Source organism: Paraphaeosphaeria sporulosa, assembly GCF_001642045.1.
Source record: "Paraphaeosphaeria sporulosa strain AP3s5-JAC2a unplaced genomic scaffold CC84scaffold_5, whole genome shotgun sequence".
Taxonomy (NCBI): Eukaryota; Fungi; Ascomycota; class Dothideomycetes; order Pleosporales; family Didymosphaeriaceae; genus Paraphaeosphaeria; species Paraphaeosphaeria sporulosa.
In genome coordinates, this window is record NW_017253364.1 from 378,414 (window position 1) to 393,694 (window position 15,281).

The window sequence follows — 15,281 nt, forward strand, 5'->3', positions numbered from 1 at the left end:
TCAATAGTTCTCGGTCCTATCAAGTTGCACCTTTGGTGGCATCGTGTCAAACGGTGCACATGTACGGTTGGTTGGGATGGCTTGAAGCATCGTGAAGTTGAATGGGAGCAGCACGCGACCAGCCTCTGCTGAGTATCTGTCAGGTACAGATCGTACCCCTGCCAGTGTGAGATCCTTAATTGTCCGGTGGACACAGACGCTGTACGATTGGTTGGTAGTTCCGATAATCGAAGCCAGCACGAGCTAGTGGGGGCGCAATGCTGATGGCCTCAAACAACTCCGCAGGTGACTTTATGGAACGCTGTTCGCGATGCGCGAAACGAACGATCGAATCGTCGGCTGCGTATTCTTCTGCCCTGTAGCAGTGCCGTATGTGATGCTGCAATGCCCAGTTCTCGGAAGCATAGCTACAAGTGGTTCGCTGCGTCCGGACTCTGTGAGAATGAATAGGCTCGTATGTACTCAGATACTGGAAATCACTGGTAAGCTCAAAAGTCCGCTCATACTGCCTACACGGAGGCGAACCGTCTGCGCCGCGGAATTCATCCGTCCGTAGGGCAAAGTTCTTCGCGTAAGCACCCGAGCTGCGAAGAGCAAAGTGTGCACTCATTTGCACGAAAGAGTTGTAGTTGGACGTAACGTGACAAGTTAGTGCGGGAGTATTAGCGGTGAGTGGAAAATTGAGGTTCATGGTCGTAGTTTTGGTAAAAGTCACGATTCTTGCAAGTGCACAGCGGCTCACGATAAGAACACGAATGCTCCTTGAGACCCTACTCTGAACTACTACGCTGACTTATAGCATTAAAATTTTGCAAACATAAATTAGAGTGAGTTCATATAGGATAAGTTCCGCGCCTATAGTCCCATTTTCCGTGTCAGCCACTGTGGTGCGATCAGCGCGGCTTTTGGCAAGCCTTCTGAGGTCGCAGCACTAAGCCATGTGTTGAGATGTTCCTTCCCAAAACGAGTAGAGGACCACATGTCTGCATACCATGACTTAAGGTCGTTTCTTGCACGCTGTGTGGTGTGTGGTGAGAGCTCCTAACGCAGATCTGAGCTTGCTGGCTCAACATACTCCTTTAGCGTGCTTTGCACATCTGGCTTTGATATCCGCAATCCTCCTGGGTACGGATGGAGTAGTAATGGCACGCAAGGTGCTTCAGCTGCGTACAACTTCGGCAGGTCGTACAGGCCGAACGGAATGCGCTCACTAGAGGTTGACCGGAACCGGCACTACACATATCGACACGAGAGATGAACTTGGTCGAGCGATGCATTCGTACATTCAAGGCGAAGACTAGAAAATCTTCTGGTAAAGCTCCGCCTGTTTTCGCGAATCAACGCGGAGGTGGAGAGCCGTGATATAGTTCATGAGGGCTGATCTGAAAGCCTACCTCGCTTAGCGTTCTACAAATAGAATAGGGGTGCATCAATCAGACTTGCGGGAACTAGGAATCAATAGTGGCAAGCGGAATAACGATCGAAATGAGGACCAGAGTCACGCGGCAGCTGTGCTGAGGTTTGCACACGCGAACCATGCCGTTGGTGGGTAGATTGGTCCGGGGTCGATGTGCAAGTCATGGACGAAGGATGAAAGCGGCTGTGGGGGCGTGTATTGACAAAGAGCTGAAGACTTAAATGCGCCCTCAACCACTCATCAAGAGTCCACAAGTTCACACGCAACCCAACGTCCGTTACAGCCATGTCTCTCAAGTACCTTTCTTGCGAGAAGGAGGCGCTCCTACCAGTCGCCGACATGCCCGACCCCACATCAGAGGAGCGTTCCAAGGACAAATTAGAGTCGACGCTCTTCTACCTCTGCGTCGCAACGCTGCTCTTTCTCTTCGGATCTCTCTACTGCAGAGACTCGATCCCGCCATGGAGCCCGTTCGCATCCACTCTGCAACTACTCAACGCGGGCATGCTGGCTTCCCTTTGGGGCAGCCTGCCCGCGCCGATGATGCTGTTTGTGTGCGCGCCCTACTTCGCGGAACGATCCAAGGTCACCATGGTCCGATACTGGATCTACCTTCTCTACATTGTGGGCGCTGCGGTGGGCGCATTGGTCTTTGGGGGCGAGCTGGCGATGTGTTGAGCGTGGAGACTGGGCAGCGCTTTTCAAGGTTCGGGCTAGGGTAGCGCACGGTCGAGCCGATAAGCGGAGAGATCTTCAGCAGCTACCATGTCGACGTGCAGGGCGTGCAGTGCAATTGAGTCACCCACGTCGCTGGTGAGGCTACAAAACGCCAGGTAGGAAGAGCCCCGAGCTTGTGCGCTGCGATCGAGCTGACACCGCTGCAGCCGACCATGGCCCTCGCCCGCCCCAGTCCCCGCTGGCTCACCCGCTCGCGAGCTTTCACCGCCCAGGTGCGAAGCTATTCGGCGCCCGGCGATGGCACCATTCCCGCCTCCAAGAAGAAGTACATACCCACGTCGGGCACCTACCCGCTCGGCTTCAAGGCGGGCAGCGCCCATGTCGGCGTAAAGGCCTCCAACACCCGCTTCGACGACCTGGCCCTCGTTGCATCCGACACACCATGCGCTGCCGCCGCTGTATTCACGACGAACAAGTTCCAGGCCGCGCCTGTGACGGTGAGCCGGGACATGCTCAGCAAGAGGAAGGGCGACGGCGTCCGCGCGGTTGTCGTCAACTCTGGATGTGCAAATGCTGTGACTGGCAAAGGCGGCATCCAGGACGCCGTGAGGATGGGCCTGGAGACAGACAAGCAGTTCATTGAGGACAGCAATGGAGAGGACGATGGCCAGGGCAGCCGGAGCATCGTCATGAGCACCGGAGTCATCGGCCAGCGGCTGCCCATTGACAAGATTGTATCAAAGCTGCCCCATGTCTACTACAAGCTGGGTGACACACACGAGCACTGGCTAGGCGCCGCCAAAGCCATATGCACCACCGACACCTTCCCGAAGCTGGTCTCCAAGACCTTTACGCTCCCGGGCAGCCAGGAGGAATACCACATTGCAGGCATGACCAAGGGTGCCGGCATGATCCACCCCAACATGGCCACTCTGCTTGGGATAATTTGCACAGATGCACCCGTCTCAGCACCGCTACTCCAAAGCGCACTCAAGGAAGCCATCACCAAATCCTTCAACAGCATCTCCATCGATGGGGACACCTCCACCAATGACACTGTTGCCATCCTCGCCAACGGCGCGGCAGGTGGGCAGGAAATCACCTCATCTTCATCCGAAGACTTCAAAGCTTTCAGCGCGACGCTCACCGACTTCGCCATCGACCTCGCGAAGCTTGTAGTCCGCGACGGCGAAGGCGCAACCAAGTTCGTCACGATCCGCGTTACGAACGCGAAGACCTACGAAGAAGCAAAGCAAGTGGGCAACTCCATCGCCCGCTCGCCGCTCGTGAAGACGGCCCTGTACGGCAAGGACGCCAACTGGGGCCGTATTCTATGCGCCACGGGCTACGCAGGCGTGGAGTCTATCATTCCTGAGCAGACCAGTGTGAGCTTCATCCCTGCTGATGGCAGCGAAGAATTAAAGCTGCTGGTGAAGGGTGAGCCGGAGCAGGTTGACGAGGAGCGCGCCGCGAAGATACTTGAAGCGGAGGATCTGGAGATTTTGGTTAGGCTGAGCGAGAAGTACGATGCTGAGGCTACAGTTTGGACTTGCGATTTCTCGCATGAGTATGTCACCATTAATGGAGACTATAGGACGTAGAACTCCTATAATGAATTTCTAAGGCAAAGCATCGTAATGCCAGGGCACCCAATCGCGATATCATATTCGGTGTGTCGTACACGTTGCGGACGCTGTGTAATCTATGCTTCCAAGTCTGCGACAACGCGACGTGCTAGAGTGGGACCGGACGAAGATAGTAGCGACAAGCTCATGTAACATGGAGATTCGACACGTCCGGATAAGGAAACATGACACTTAAAGCAGGTTTTGTGCTTTGTTCCACCCCTGTCGCCGTCACTTTTTCGCTCGGCAGTCGGACATCGGCGACGCGAACATGACTAACTGACAAATGACAAAGAAAGTCCCCAGCGTACATCTCAGCACGGCCCGAGAGTCCGATGCTTGATAACGCTTGCCATGTACGCAATGGCGATACATACGGACATTATTGAGCAAGAGGAGAACTTGGTGCATATAAGGATCAGTCCTGCTCCGAGTAAGGGAAGTCAGAAAACATAAGCCATCTCAAGTTCCTACAAGCACTTTCCAATCGACACAACCTTACTTCAACATCAGCACAATTAACAACACCGCCGAAACTCATATACCCAGACCTTTCAAAGGAACTACCGACCAAAAATGGCTGCCCGCGCCATCCTCATCACCGGCGCAACCGGCAAGCAAGGCTCCTCCGTGGTAAACGCCCTCCTCCGCTCAAACGCCGACTTCGAGATCCTCGCCCTCACGCGCAACGCCTCCTCTCCCTCGGCCCAATCCCTCGCCCGCAAGTCTCCACTCATCAAGCTCGTCACCGGCAACCTCGATGACCCCTCCTCTATATTCGCCTCCGCCCGCTCCGTCACCAAGACCCCCATTTGGGGAGTTTTCTCTGTGCAGACGCCCTTCGGCGGGAAAGCCTCCACCAAGACCGAAGAGCGCCAGGGCAAGGCGCTCGTCGACGCGAGCTTAGAGAACGGCGTGAGCCACTTTGTGTACTCGAGCGTTGACCGCGGTGGTGATGCAAAGTCGGCCAAGGACCCGACTAACGTCCCGCATTTCATCAGCAAGCACAACGTCGAGCAGCACCTTTTCGCTAAGGCGAAGGGTAGCGATATGACGTGGACCGTGCTGCGGCCTGTGGCGTTTATGGAGAACCTGGTGCCGGGGTTCTTGGGCAAGGTGTTCAACACGGACTGGAAGATGGTGCTCAGGCCGGAGCAGAAGCTGCAGCTTATCGCTACTGTGAGCCCCCCCTCTCCTCTGCGAAGACGTAATTTACTAACAACAACACCAGTCCGACATCGGCTTTTTCGCCGCACAATCCTTCCTCCAACCCTCCTCGCGCCTCTACGCTAACTCGACCCTCTCGCTCGCAGGCGACGAGCTGACCTACGCCGAGTACGCCAAAATCTTCCAGGAACGGACTGGCGAGAAGCTACCTACGACCTTCCGCCTTATCGTCAAGCTCATCAACTTCATGGTCAAAGAGATGGGTAACATGTTTGTGTGGTTCAGAGAGACGGGGTACGGTGCGGATCTCGAGGAGCTGAAGAGGTTGCATCCTCAGATCAAGGGATTCGGGGAGTGGCTGGAGAAGGAGAGCGCGTGGAAGAAGGGTGGCGAGAAGGCGTAGTGGTGGTTTCTTCTTTGCTGGCTGAGATATGTATGATACCTTGCGCCAGATATGGTGCTATCTAATATAGACTTCATTTTCTTTCTGTAATGCAAGTCTCTGGAACGCATTCTGTCCTACCTGACAAACTGTGGAGTCACCATTTTGTCCTCGAACCAGAGGCGCTGCCATCTCAGAACTATTAACAGTGCACAGTGGCTAACATAGGAAATGGTATCGAGACCAAAGAGAGAATTAGTTCGTTCAAGGGCACTCGGCACTTCTAAGTATGGATATCAAGAATCACTTGCTCCTAAAGACAATAACACAGCAAAAAGAAATCTACAGGTCATCTAGCCGACATCCATTCCATTATACGCCTCCAGCAAGCGAGATCCTCACGCAGTAAAGAAGAGGCTGCGTTTGCCATCGAAGGCCGCTGGAGCAGGGGTCATCTCTGCACGTGCTGAGTTGTGCCTGGTGGAAGTGCGAGCGCGAGCGGTGGTTGTCTCGCGGGCCTTGGAGGACGTGCTTGTAGAAGGTTCCTCTGTGGCTGTGGGCTCGGCTGTGGCACCCCCGAGGTCGATTGTGGCACCGAAAGTGGCCTCAGCTGTGGCTGTAGACTCGGTGGTCTCTGTAGGTTCCTCGTCCAGGGGCTCCTCATCCACGGGCTCGTCGTCGACAACCTCTTCATCATCTAAGCTCTCTTCGTCATCCAAATTCTCATCATCTTCCAAGCTCTCTTCGTCATCCAAATTCTCATCGTCCTCCAAGCTCTCTTCATCATCGACAACCTCTTCGTCATCAGCAACCTCTTCGTCATCAGCAACCTCTTCGTCATCGGCAACCTCTTCGTCATCAGCAACCTCTTCGTCATCGGCAACCTCTTCGTCATCAGCAACCTCTTCGTCATCAGCAACCTCTTCGTCATCAGCAACCTCTTCGTCATCCACAGGCTCCTCATCATCCACAGGCTCCTCATCGTCAACAAGCTCTTCATCATCCAGGCTCTCGTCGTCATCTAAGCTCTCCTCATCATCCACATTCTCCTCGTCGTCAGCAACCTCATCATCGTTAGTCACATCTCCATCCACAGCTTCTTCGTCATCTACATTCTCAGGCTCTTCCTCATCTTCTTCATCCTCCGTGGGCTCATCCGTCGGGGTTGGCTCAGAGTCTTCAGTCTTAGTCGGAGTAGCCCCTTTCGTCTTAGATGGCGTAGCACTCTCTGTCGCAGAAGCAGAGGCCTCGGCGCTTGAAGTAGGTTCAGGCTCCTTCACGCTCTCCTCAGCCCGTTCTTCACGCTCTTGTCTCTCCTGCTCTTCCTTCTCTGGGCTTTGTTTCCACTCTGCGAGCTTCGCTTCCAGTACGGCAGGACCAGACTCCCCTTCCTTGTAGCTGATGCACTTGTTCTCGTTCTTGGACCAGGCGACGCCCTTCACGGTTCCTGCTTCGTGGTAGGACCAAGTCCGACCGCTCTGGAGCTCGAGTTCGATCTGTAGGATATCAGCGGTGCAATAATAATAAGGATGGACAGGAAAAACTTTGACTCACCGTGCTGCCATAATCCAGGTCGTATTTACCGCTGAAAGCTAGCGCCTCGCAGTAGATGGCCTCGCCCTTGGGAATGTTCCCGCTCACTGAGAAAAAGAGCTCCGTCTGATATTGATGTTAGTTCCCTGTAGCCAAGAAAGCAAACGAAGATATCACTTACAGTATCTGAACCCTCTTCGGTGTTCTCCCAGGTGTTCGTAGTCTCCCAGTGGAACTCAGTGGTCACACTCCCGCCCAAACCTATAGCCGGCAGGCCAAAATCAATGCTGGCACCAACGGAGCCACCAAAAGTCTTGGAAGACGTCCTTGTGGTCGACCAGCTTCGCGTCTTCTCGATTCTTCTGTCAACCTGGTATGTCATATTCTCACCCGTCCAGTTCTCCTGTGAGAAAGAGTCGATGGCCTCAGGCTTCTGATTCTTGAGCGCTTCGTTGTTGCCATTAACGCTGTCCTCGTTAAGAGCGAAGTCATTCACATTCCGGTTCTTGATGGCGGAGTCCAGCATCATGAAGCCAAGCGCGTCAATGCTGCCCCCATGGCGCCCATAGGCTCCCATGATGATTCCGGCACCCTTGACAACTGGACTGTCGTAACCCTGGGTCTTGGGCGGGACAGTACCGATCCTCCAGGGGTCTCTGTTACTGATCTTGATTTCAATAGCAGCCACCCGCCTCACGTCGGAATAGCCATTGGGCCACATGGTGATGGACTCAACCGTGTCTGTCGTCGTGTCCCACGAGAGCCATTCCTTTTTGTCTCCTGTCATCTGACCGAATCGCTCCGGAGCGACTCCGTTCGTGTACTGAAATTCAATACCGTTAACGCTGTCGCCGTTGGCCCAGCCTTGGATGCCGTTGATGGCGGCACCATCCTTCCACTTGGTGGCACACCATTCACCACCAGTATCATATCCCACCGGATTTGAATTCCATGGTCCACCACCGTCGCAATCACCAACGGCTTGGGTACGTCCTACGAAAGCTGTAATCGCAGCGATAGCCGAGAGTGTCGACTTCTGCGAGAACTTCATGATGGCTGGGTGGCGATGTATGCTTGTGCTTGATCGAGAAAATTATAGGAACGGAGGATAAAAGCGCTGTTGTTGTAAAGAACGGAAGCCAGGAATCCTGGCAAAAAAGAGTGTACTACGACAACGTCGTAAAAGAACGAATGGAAACGACAGAAGGAACCAGCTTATTGGGGATCGTCGTACTGGGGCGTTTATAGTACATCTTATATGTACCTATGGTAGGTACCACAGGTAATCCGTTTCCGGACGCTTACTACCTATGGTCGATGGGGTCCTCGGAAACTTCAGCCCTGCGAGGCCAATTTCCGGAATAATGCTTGGCTCTCCATTTTGAGAATGAGAGCTACGGAGCCAAGCAACGAATGAGGATTTGCGTAGTGCTGAGCACAAGTGGGGGCGAGGGTTCGTGCCAAGAGTCCGTCGCTTGCCGCTGTTCCGCCAGTCTCCTCCGACCTGTTCCAAAGCCCGACGCCAGTCATTGGAGGCAAGCTTGATTCCTCATCATCCGGCCATTGACAAAAATGGGTTATACGAGACGCGCAGTTGGTTTTCGGAGCGGGCTGCGGCGGCGCAAGCGGGCGGAACCCTGTACCGTACTCTTGGCAGGTATCTTAGGTAATTCCAGCATACTGGAGGCACGTCGCCACTACTGTGAAGTTCGGATTCCTTCTAGTGTGTCCCTACCGGCGCTGTCAGCTCGATAAAAATGTCGCTCATCGCAGTTCTGTCAGCTGCAAGTGTCTGAAGAGGAAAAACCAGGCGACGAATCCCCGAGATTGTGATCACGAGTCAGGCCCAAAGTCAGTACCTAAAAGGCAACTTCCAGGCGATAACTGTGGGAACATCTTTGATCATCTTGAAGAAGGGCTGTGCGCGACAAGGGAATCTTATGGCATGAGACAAGGAGGAAGAGCCGGGGTCCATACGTAATTAGCTTCCAGCCATAGTTTGAAGCCGCGTCGTGTCGCGGCTTCCCAGTACGTATCTCCAGATGAACATTCTGACATGAATAGGAAGTAACCATCTCCGGAAGTCATTCATGTTGCAACAACCACCCCCTCAAGTAAACATCCCAGCTTCAGCAGCCAGCTCAACCCCCCTCACCGTCTTCGCCGTCCCTGTGCTCTCTGGTAAACTCCCCTCCCCACCTCTCGCCGCAGGTATCGGCGCTGCCAGATCATTCCCATCCCCACTCACCGAACTCAGTCTCCCCGTTCCATCCACAACCACGATTCTCAGGCTTCGGTACGCTTGGGAACACCTTTGACGATCCGACCCCTACGGAACGCTTGACAGATTGCAACTTGAAATCCTAGTAACCCTTGAAAAGCCACACACTAGCCCTCGATTCGTCAGACTCTCAGCAATCAGCAACTCACGGCCACCTCTGAAGAGACTATGCTCGAAGCCGGGCTACTCGACGTTGTAAAGGCAGGATATGTGACCACCAAAGTCGGAGATCTATTTAGTATGCTTTGACCGGAGAATCCCGCATTTGGACATGATGAGTTTCCGTATGGGAAGAGTGCGCTTGAGGTACCGATGGATGGAGCAACAAACGGCACGAGGAGTTTTGTCACTGTAATAAGCATTGTTTTAAGCGCAGATCCTGTGTTTCTATAGATATAATTGTCGACGTGGGGAACATGCTAGAGGCTATGATCGACTAACTCACGAATGAAGTGAATGGGTTTGAACTCAAGTCCAGCGGCGAAGTAGTTGATTCAGCGCTGATCGAGAAAGAGAGACATGGAATGCCGCTAGAAGGTGCGCCAGATGTAATGTCGCTCGGAGAAGATGAGGGCATGTTACTTGAAGGGGACGAGGTCGTGGTGATAATTGACAGAGACAAGGCTGCAGAGATACCCAATGAAGCTGAGAATCTTGCGGCTACGAAAAACCAAGAGGATTCTGTTACGCTTGAAAGAGATGAGCATACAATGCTTCTCGATGCATCTGATAGCATATTGTTGTCTGGCCATGATGGAAGTCCAGTGCTCGTAGCAGTTGATGAAGCCCGGGGCTACTGGGAGACCTTGCGACTCTGGTCGTGGAAGAATGCGTGGATGCCAACGTCGAACCATCATTTCCTACCTCGCAATCTCGGGTTCCAATGGGTAGATAAGTCAGGCAATGTCCCATACGGTTGGTTCCTTATTTCGGTACGCGTCCGGATCATTGATATAATCTGCCGTGATATGTGGGTGTATGCATCGTAGTTTACGAAGCCTCATACTGAGGAAATCTCCGAGTGCTTGATTCACACACAGGTAGTGATCGTTGGGGTAAACAATCAGTAGTCTTCCGGTTCGGCCTTACTGCCCACTGTGTACATCTAGTAGCCGTCACTAGGAGCAGAAGCGAAGTTAGCACCTTTACAAGCCTTGTGTGCATCCTCTCCGTAGATGATCCAGTGAAGCATTCCCTCAATCTCATCGTTGAAGCTAGTACATTTTGTTAGTCAGAGAATGCACAACGAACCGTTCTTGTCCGGAGTGACCTAATTCATTCCAAAACTTAGATATCGCTAGCACTCTAGGCGCGATCGGCTGAGCATGGCGAATCATAACCGTGCTTAAGTTCACATTTAGTTCCTGGCGCACAACAGCCCATGGTTCTCACTGGAATCTTACATTCATCCCCTTTTGACCAATTTACCCAATTCCCTTTCTTCGTTCCTATAGCTTGACTACACCCTGTTAGTTTGGCGTTAAACAATCTGTAGCCTTAGTTGTATACTAGACCTTTGAAATAGGTATCGATGTCTGCTGAATCAAATTTTGCATTATTATAAGTAGGGAAAAATTAAAATTCAGGTTCACATAACGTACCTGGCAAGCGAGCGGCGCAGGCAAGCGAGCGGCGCACCCCACCAACTTTTCACCACTTCATAGGAATCTATCTCAACAATAAGATAAAATAATAGAATATACGCATTATGCTAGATTAAGCTGCATCTCTAGTATCCTTCTTACATGTTCGCGAGTTATGGCCAGTCTCCCTACAGCGCCTACAGCGCGCGGAAGCCTGCCAACTGGTACCTGATCGCGCCCTACCTTGACGCGTTTCCCCCTCAAGCTGCTGCTCAACCTCATTTTGAGCTATAATTTCCTCTGCCTCTGCCTTTAATAGGGTGCCTTACTTCTAGATACGCTTCTTTTTGCGCTTTCTACATATTGTAGTAGTCTCATTTACTTTCTTAAGGCTCTTGATCCGATCGCGCATTAATGCTATTTCATATATTGCCATTGTAGAGCCTTTCTCAAGCTGATTAAGTCTCTTAATAATAGATATAGGTGATGAGCTTCTATACCTTTATATCCTATTACGTATTAATGTTGATTGAGCCTCTAGCTTACGCGCGTTGCTTGGTGTTCGCGCTTCCTAGAGGGTAGTCTCTAGTGTAGGTGGCGTTGGCGTACGAAGCTTTACATCAAGCTTCGCTATCACCCTATTAGGATCATATAGTACTAGGCCAGCGCCTTAAAAGCTTGCGCAGATATTCTCCTTTATAATTAACTAGTTGTAGGCTACGTAGAAGGCTGGTAGGAACTCTAGCTTAGTGATATAGTTAATGTGATCGCGAATTAGGCCCTTAATCTGGTGGCTGTATACGCGCTTCAACGGCGAGAAATAGCCAACATTAAGTGGCTGTAGGAGGTGCGATGAATGTGGCGGCATATAGAGAGTATAGATGTTATTCTCCTTACAGAGTGCTTGAAATTCGAGTGAGTTATGGCTCTCATAGCCATTAAGTATGAGTAGCTGGCGCATACCTACCCTACGCTCTACTATATGCTTAATAAAGTGCCTCAGCCACTCTACTCCAAGCTTATTTATTGTCTAGCCATTATCGCTAACTGCGAAAGCCCAGTTATGTGGTATATCATTATCCTTGTACTAGGTAGAGAGGTGATACTAGCTAGCAAAGATGATAAAGGGCGGGATCGCCCAGCCAGTAGCATTGATTCTATGAATTGCCGTAATCCACTCGCGATCGCCTGGCTATAACGCTTTTGGCCTGCCTTATCGCTCTAAGCCTGTGACAACAAGCTGAGCTGATATCCTGCCTATTATAAAGCCAGTCTCGTCGAAGTTATAGGTATCCTCATTACAGATCCCATAGGTAGCTTTCATGTGCGCTATAAGGTCGAACCAGGCCCTAATTACCTTAGGATCCTCACATAGAGCTCTCTGTTGATCATATAGTCGGTTGAAACGTGTAGTAAGGCTTTCTGTCCACTTAACAAAGTTGCGTGGCCACTTCTCGCCTACTTGGCCAGCGCCGCGCTTAGTGAGTAGTCTATTTGCTATATCTCGAACAGCATCTAGGGTAGGCGAAAACCCTCGCGAATCTAGGTCAAGTATATACCTAGTAATCACCTCCTCTTCTAGCTTAGTGAGCTTCTTTGAATTAGGCTCACAATCGCGTCGCGCAGTGATTCCAGCGCGTTGGCGGCGAAGCGTGGTTTCAGAGACTCTGTATATTGTAGCAGCGCGCCTGCCACTTTGTAATTGATTCTGATTGATAGCTGTGATAGCTAGAGATATATGAGCTTCATTGTAGCGTGATTGAATAGTGGTTGGTTGATCCATTGTGATTAATAGGTGACGCGTCGCGAAAAGTTGGTGGGGTGCGCCGCTCGCTTGCCTGCGCCGCTCGCTTGCCAGGTACGTTAACCAAACGACATGATAACATTTCTTTGACTGGCGCATTGACCTTGCCGGAATTCCATATCTGATTCCCCTGCTCCAGCGAGCCGTTCAAAGCAATTTTGTGGCAATAGAATGATCAATTGTTGTGTCAGAGTTGGGCGAGCTGGTGTTCCAAAGCCCAATATCGTCTCAAAAGCGCAATGGACGCACCAATTCACTCGCCGGGCTGTTCGACGAAACGCAACTGGACAACGTTCTACTACAAACCATATTGAACCAAAATATCTCCGTGACAAACAAACCCCTAGCTGCACAAGACTTGTCAACAGACGAAGTCTTGTATGGTTAACACATCATATCGCAGTGAAGCAGCAGCATCCACGCGGAACAATCAGCAGTGCTCCAATCATCTCGACTGAATTTTCTGACTTATTTCCTTTTTCGGATTTGCCAAAAAACGCTCTTGCCTCGCAAGCTCTCACCACGCGCTCAGGCTCGTGCGCTTCGCTCGGACTCTGTCCCTCACCCTCTCACTAATAAAGGATAACCTCTGCTTTATATACCCCGCTTCTTTCTCACATCTTCTTGACTGTTTGTCTACACTCTTTCATTTCTTTCAGACACATTCGTTACTACACCCAAGCACTGAGACTCTACCGCATCGGCCATCGACGATGCGTTTTCTACTTCCCTTCTTTGCGGTCGTCACGGTCGCTTGCGCAGCTGTCGTCCGCCGGGATTTGGGTACGGCGGGCGATGTCGAAGTCTCCAATGGCCTGTCCGGCACTCTTTCTGCTGCTCCTCCAGTGGTTATTCTGAGGGAGGCCATTCCCGATCCAGCCGACGTCGAAGAATCCTTGAACAGCGCCCGAGATGACAAGGATGTCGTCAAACTTTTCGTAAAGAAAGGCACCAAGGGACAATATTACCGTTACACCAAACGAGACACAGATGACTACATTTGCATGAACTATCAGCGCCTAGTCCATGAGGAGATTCTCTCAATTCGACAAGAGGTGCCCCCGCGCAAGAAGGGCCACGTTCGCTGCGAATACTACGCGGATACAGATTGCGGGACCGCTTTCGGAAAGATGACGCATGAGGACGAATGGGCACAAGGAGATCTCTCTAAGGAACCTCGTAAGGCTCCGGGCGAAGACCCAATTCTCGGTGACTGGGCAGACCGCATTCGCAGTGTGCAATGTTTCTGGATCCGCGCCGCCGCACGAAGGGCCGAAGAATCTGGGTCTTTGACCCCGATCAGTGTTAGAGACAATACCGACGTTGTAAGTATTCCTGCCTTGCGCTTTGTCATACAGCATATGAACGTATTGAAGATCTAATCAGAGCAGGTCGAGCTCCACACCAAGTTGGGCAATAAAGGACGGTACTACTACTACTCAGCTGGGAGCACTGACGACTATATTTGCATGAACTTCAAGCTCAAGAAAGGTGACAGCATTCTCTCAGTCCGTCAAAGGCGATTCCCTAACCACAGCAACGTGCGCTGCGAATACTATGCGTAAGTCAATCATGACCTTTCACCTGAACGAACAACAGCACTCACAACCTTAGGGAGGCGGACTGCGGGGCCGCTCAAGGTCAACTGACGCGAACGGGCGATTGTGAACAAGCAGATCTCGAGGCCGAATTTCGCAAGACTGGCGACATAGTTCTCGGTAGTTGGAAAGACCAGATAAAGAGCGTTCAATGTTTCTGGGTTCGCAGTACCGTACGAAGTACCGAAGAAACTGGTTCCCCTCTCGAGTTCGCGAACGCGCACGACGACGTTTCCGATACCTCAGATGTACGGGCACTTGTCGACGATACTCCCATTACGAAGGATCTGGAACTTCGCGATGCGTTGAATGACGATAATGTCTTGGTGAGTGAGGCTACTTTGACCCTTTCCCATGGAAGCGCGTTGGGAGGCGCTTGCTGACGATTGCAGACTCGCCTCTACGACGCAGAAAACTTCATTGGCCGTCAACTCGCACATGCTACGCAGAAAGACGCTGAGCGAGAATATTGCATCAAGACAAACCTGGAGTAAGCTCCCTACCATTGTTCTGTGGTCTTGTTGACTGACCCCTTAAGTAGGAAGGGAGTCTTCATCCGCTCCATTCGACAAAACAAGGACAGCGAGGATTCCTGGTTCGTCTGCTGGTACTACGAGTAAGTGTCCGCCGTGTGCGGTCTATGTGTCCTGCTAAATCCTTGAAGCGACGACCACTGCAACAGCGACTGGAACCCGCACGGCGTATTCGACCCGATCTACCTCGAGCGTGATGCATCTATCCAATTCAACTTCGCGTACAAGATTATGTCTTTCAAGTGCCGATACTCCGACCCCAGCAAACGAGCTGCGGGTTCTGGCTAGTGGACAGATTCATGAACCCGCCTCAAGGCAAGAAGCAATGATGGGAAGGGGGGATGGGAACGAGGCATTGCAGGCCTGGTCGTCCATTCACTAGCTTGTCGCTGCGTCAAGTTGCGGCCTATGCACAAGTTTCGGCGATCCACATAGATGGATAAACTTGGGAAGATTGTATCCTAGGTACCAGTCAACTGTCTGATACTTTTCAAATCGGCACCCCTTATCTTCGCGTGACCTTCTTTGCGATGCTCGAGCCATGGAAGGCCTTTCCTGGGGTCAGACTGAGCTCAGGTGGCTCGGATAGCACCTGCACACGCCTGAGTCTACATCAGCGTTGCACAAGTCCAAACTTCACATTTACAATGACATGCAACATCTGAACATGGTCAACAGCG

The 15,281-nt window shown here is 51.8% G+C and overlaps 6 protein-coding genes across 6 annotated transcripts; 4 read left to right on the plus strand and 2 right to left on the minus strand.

Moving 5' to 3' along the window:
- Positions 1 to 175: 175 nt before the first annotated feature.
- CC84DRAFT_1175647 (uncharacterized protein) lies at positions 176 to 691 on the minus strand (the record flags this gene model as incomplete). The annotated part of the gene is made up of 1 exon (XM_018180166.1): positions 176 to 691. The coding sequence occupies one exon, from the start codon at positions 689 to 691 to the stop codon at positions 176 to 178; it is 516 nt and encodes a 171-aa protein (XP_018035850.1).
- Positions 692 to 2,176: 1,485 nt separating this feature from the next.
- Positions 2,177 to 3,726, plus strand: CC84DRAFT_723585 (Arginine biosynthesis bifunctional protein ArgJ beta chain). Its single transcript, XM_018187179.1, has 2 exons — positions 2,177 to 2,250; positions 2,302 to 3,726. Exon 2 carries the CDS (start codon positions 2,308 to 2,310, stop codon positions 3,694 to 3,696), a length of 1,389 nt encoding a protein of 462 aa, XP_018035851.1. The 5' UTR covers positions 2,177 to 2,250; positions 2,302 to 2,307; the 3' UTR covers positions 3,697 to 3,726.
- Positions 3,727 to 4,044: 318 nt separating this feature from the next.
- Positions 4,045 to 5,312, plus strand: CC84DRAFT_1118680 (nucleoside-diphosphate-sugar epimerase family protein). The gene is made up of 2 exons (XM_018175524.1): positions 4,045 to 4,899; positions 4,952 to 5,312. Exons 1-2 carry the CDS (start codon positions 4,297 to 4,299, stop codon positions 5,288 to 5,290), a joined length of 942 nt encoding a protein of 313 aa, XP_018035852.1. The 5' UTR covers positions 4,045 to 4,296; the 3' UTR covers positions 5,291 to 5,312.
- A 355-nt stretch (positions 5,313 to 5,667) lies between these two features.
- Positions 5,668 to 7,853, minus strand: CC84DRAFT_1175650 (uncharacterized protein; the record flags this gene model as incomplete). The annotated part of the gene is made up of 3 exons (XM_018180167.1): positions 5,668 to 6,765; positions 6,824 to 6,928; positions 6,984 to 7,853. The coding sequence occupies 3 exons, from the start codon at positions 7,851 to 7,853 to the stop codon at positions 5,668 to 5,670; spliced, it is 2,073 nt and encodes a 690-aa protein (XP_018035853.1).
- A 1,039-nt stretch (positions 7,854 to 8,892) lies between these two features.
- On the plus strand, positions 8,893 to 10,153 carry CC84DRAFT_1175651 (uncharacterized protein; the record flags this gene model as incomplete). The annotated part of the gene is made up of 4 exons (XM_018180168.1): positions 8,893 to 9,098; positions 9,218 to 9,321; positions 9,537 to 10,015; positions 10,124 to 10,153. 4 exons carry the CDS (start codon positions 8,893 to 8,895, stop codon positions 10,151 to 10,153), a joined length of 819 nt encoding a protein of 272 aa, XP_018035854.1.
- Positions 10,154 to 13,183: 3,030 nt separating this feature from the next.
- CC84DRAFT_1216833 (uncharacterized protein) lies at positions 13,184 to 14,889 on the plus strand (the record flags this gene model as incomplete). The annotated part of the gene is made up of 6 exons (XM_018182843.1): positions 13,184 to 13,795; positions 13,862 to 14,031; positions 14,085 to 14,394; positions 14,461 to 14,558; positions 14,610 to 14,684; positions 14,733 to 14,889. 6 exons carry the CDS (start codon positions 13,184 to 13,186, stop codon positions 14,887 to 14,889), a joined length of 1,422 nt encoding a protein of 473 aa, XP_018035855.1.
- Positions 14,890 to 15,281: the final 392 nt, after the last annotated feature.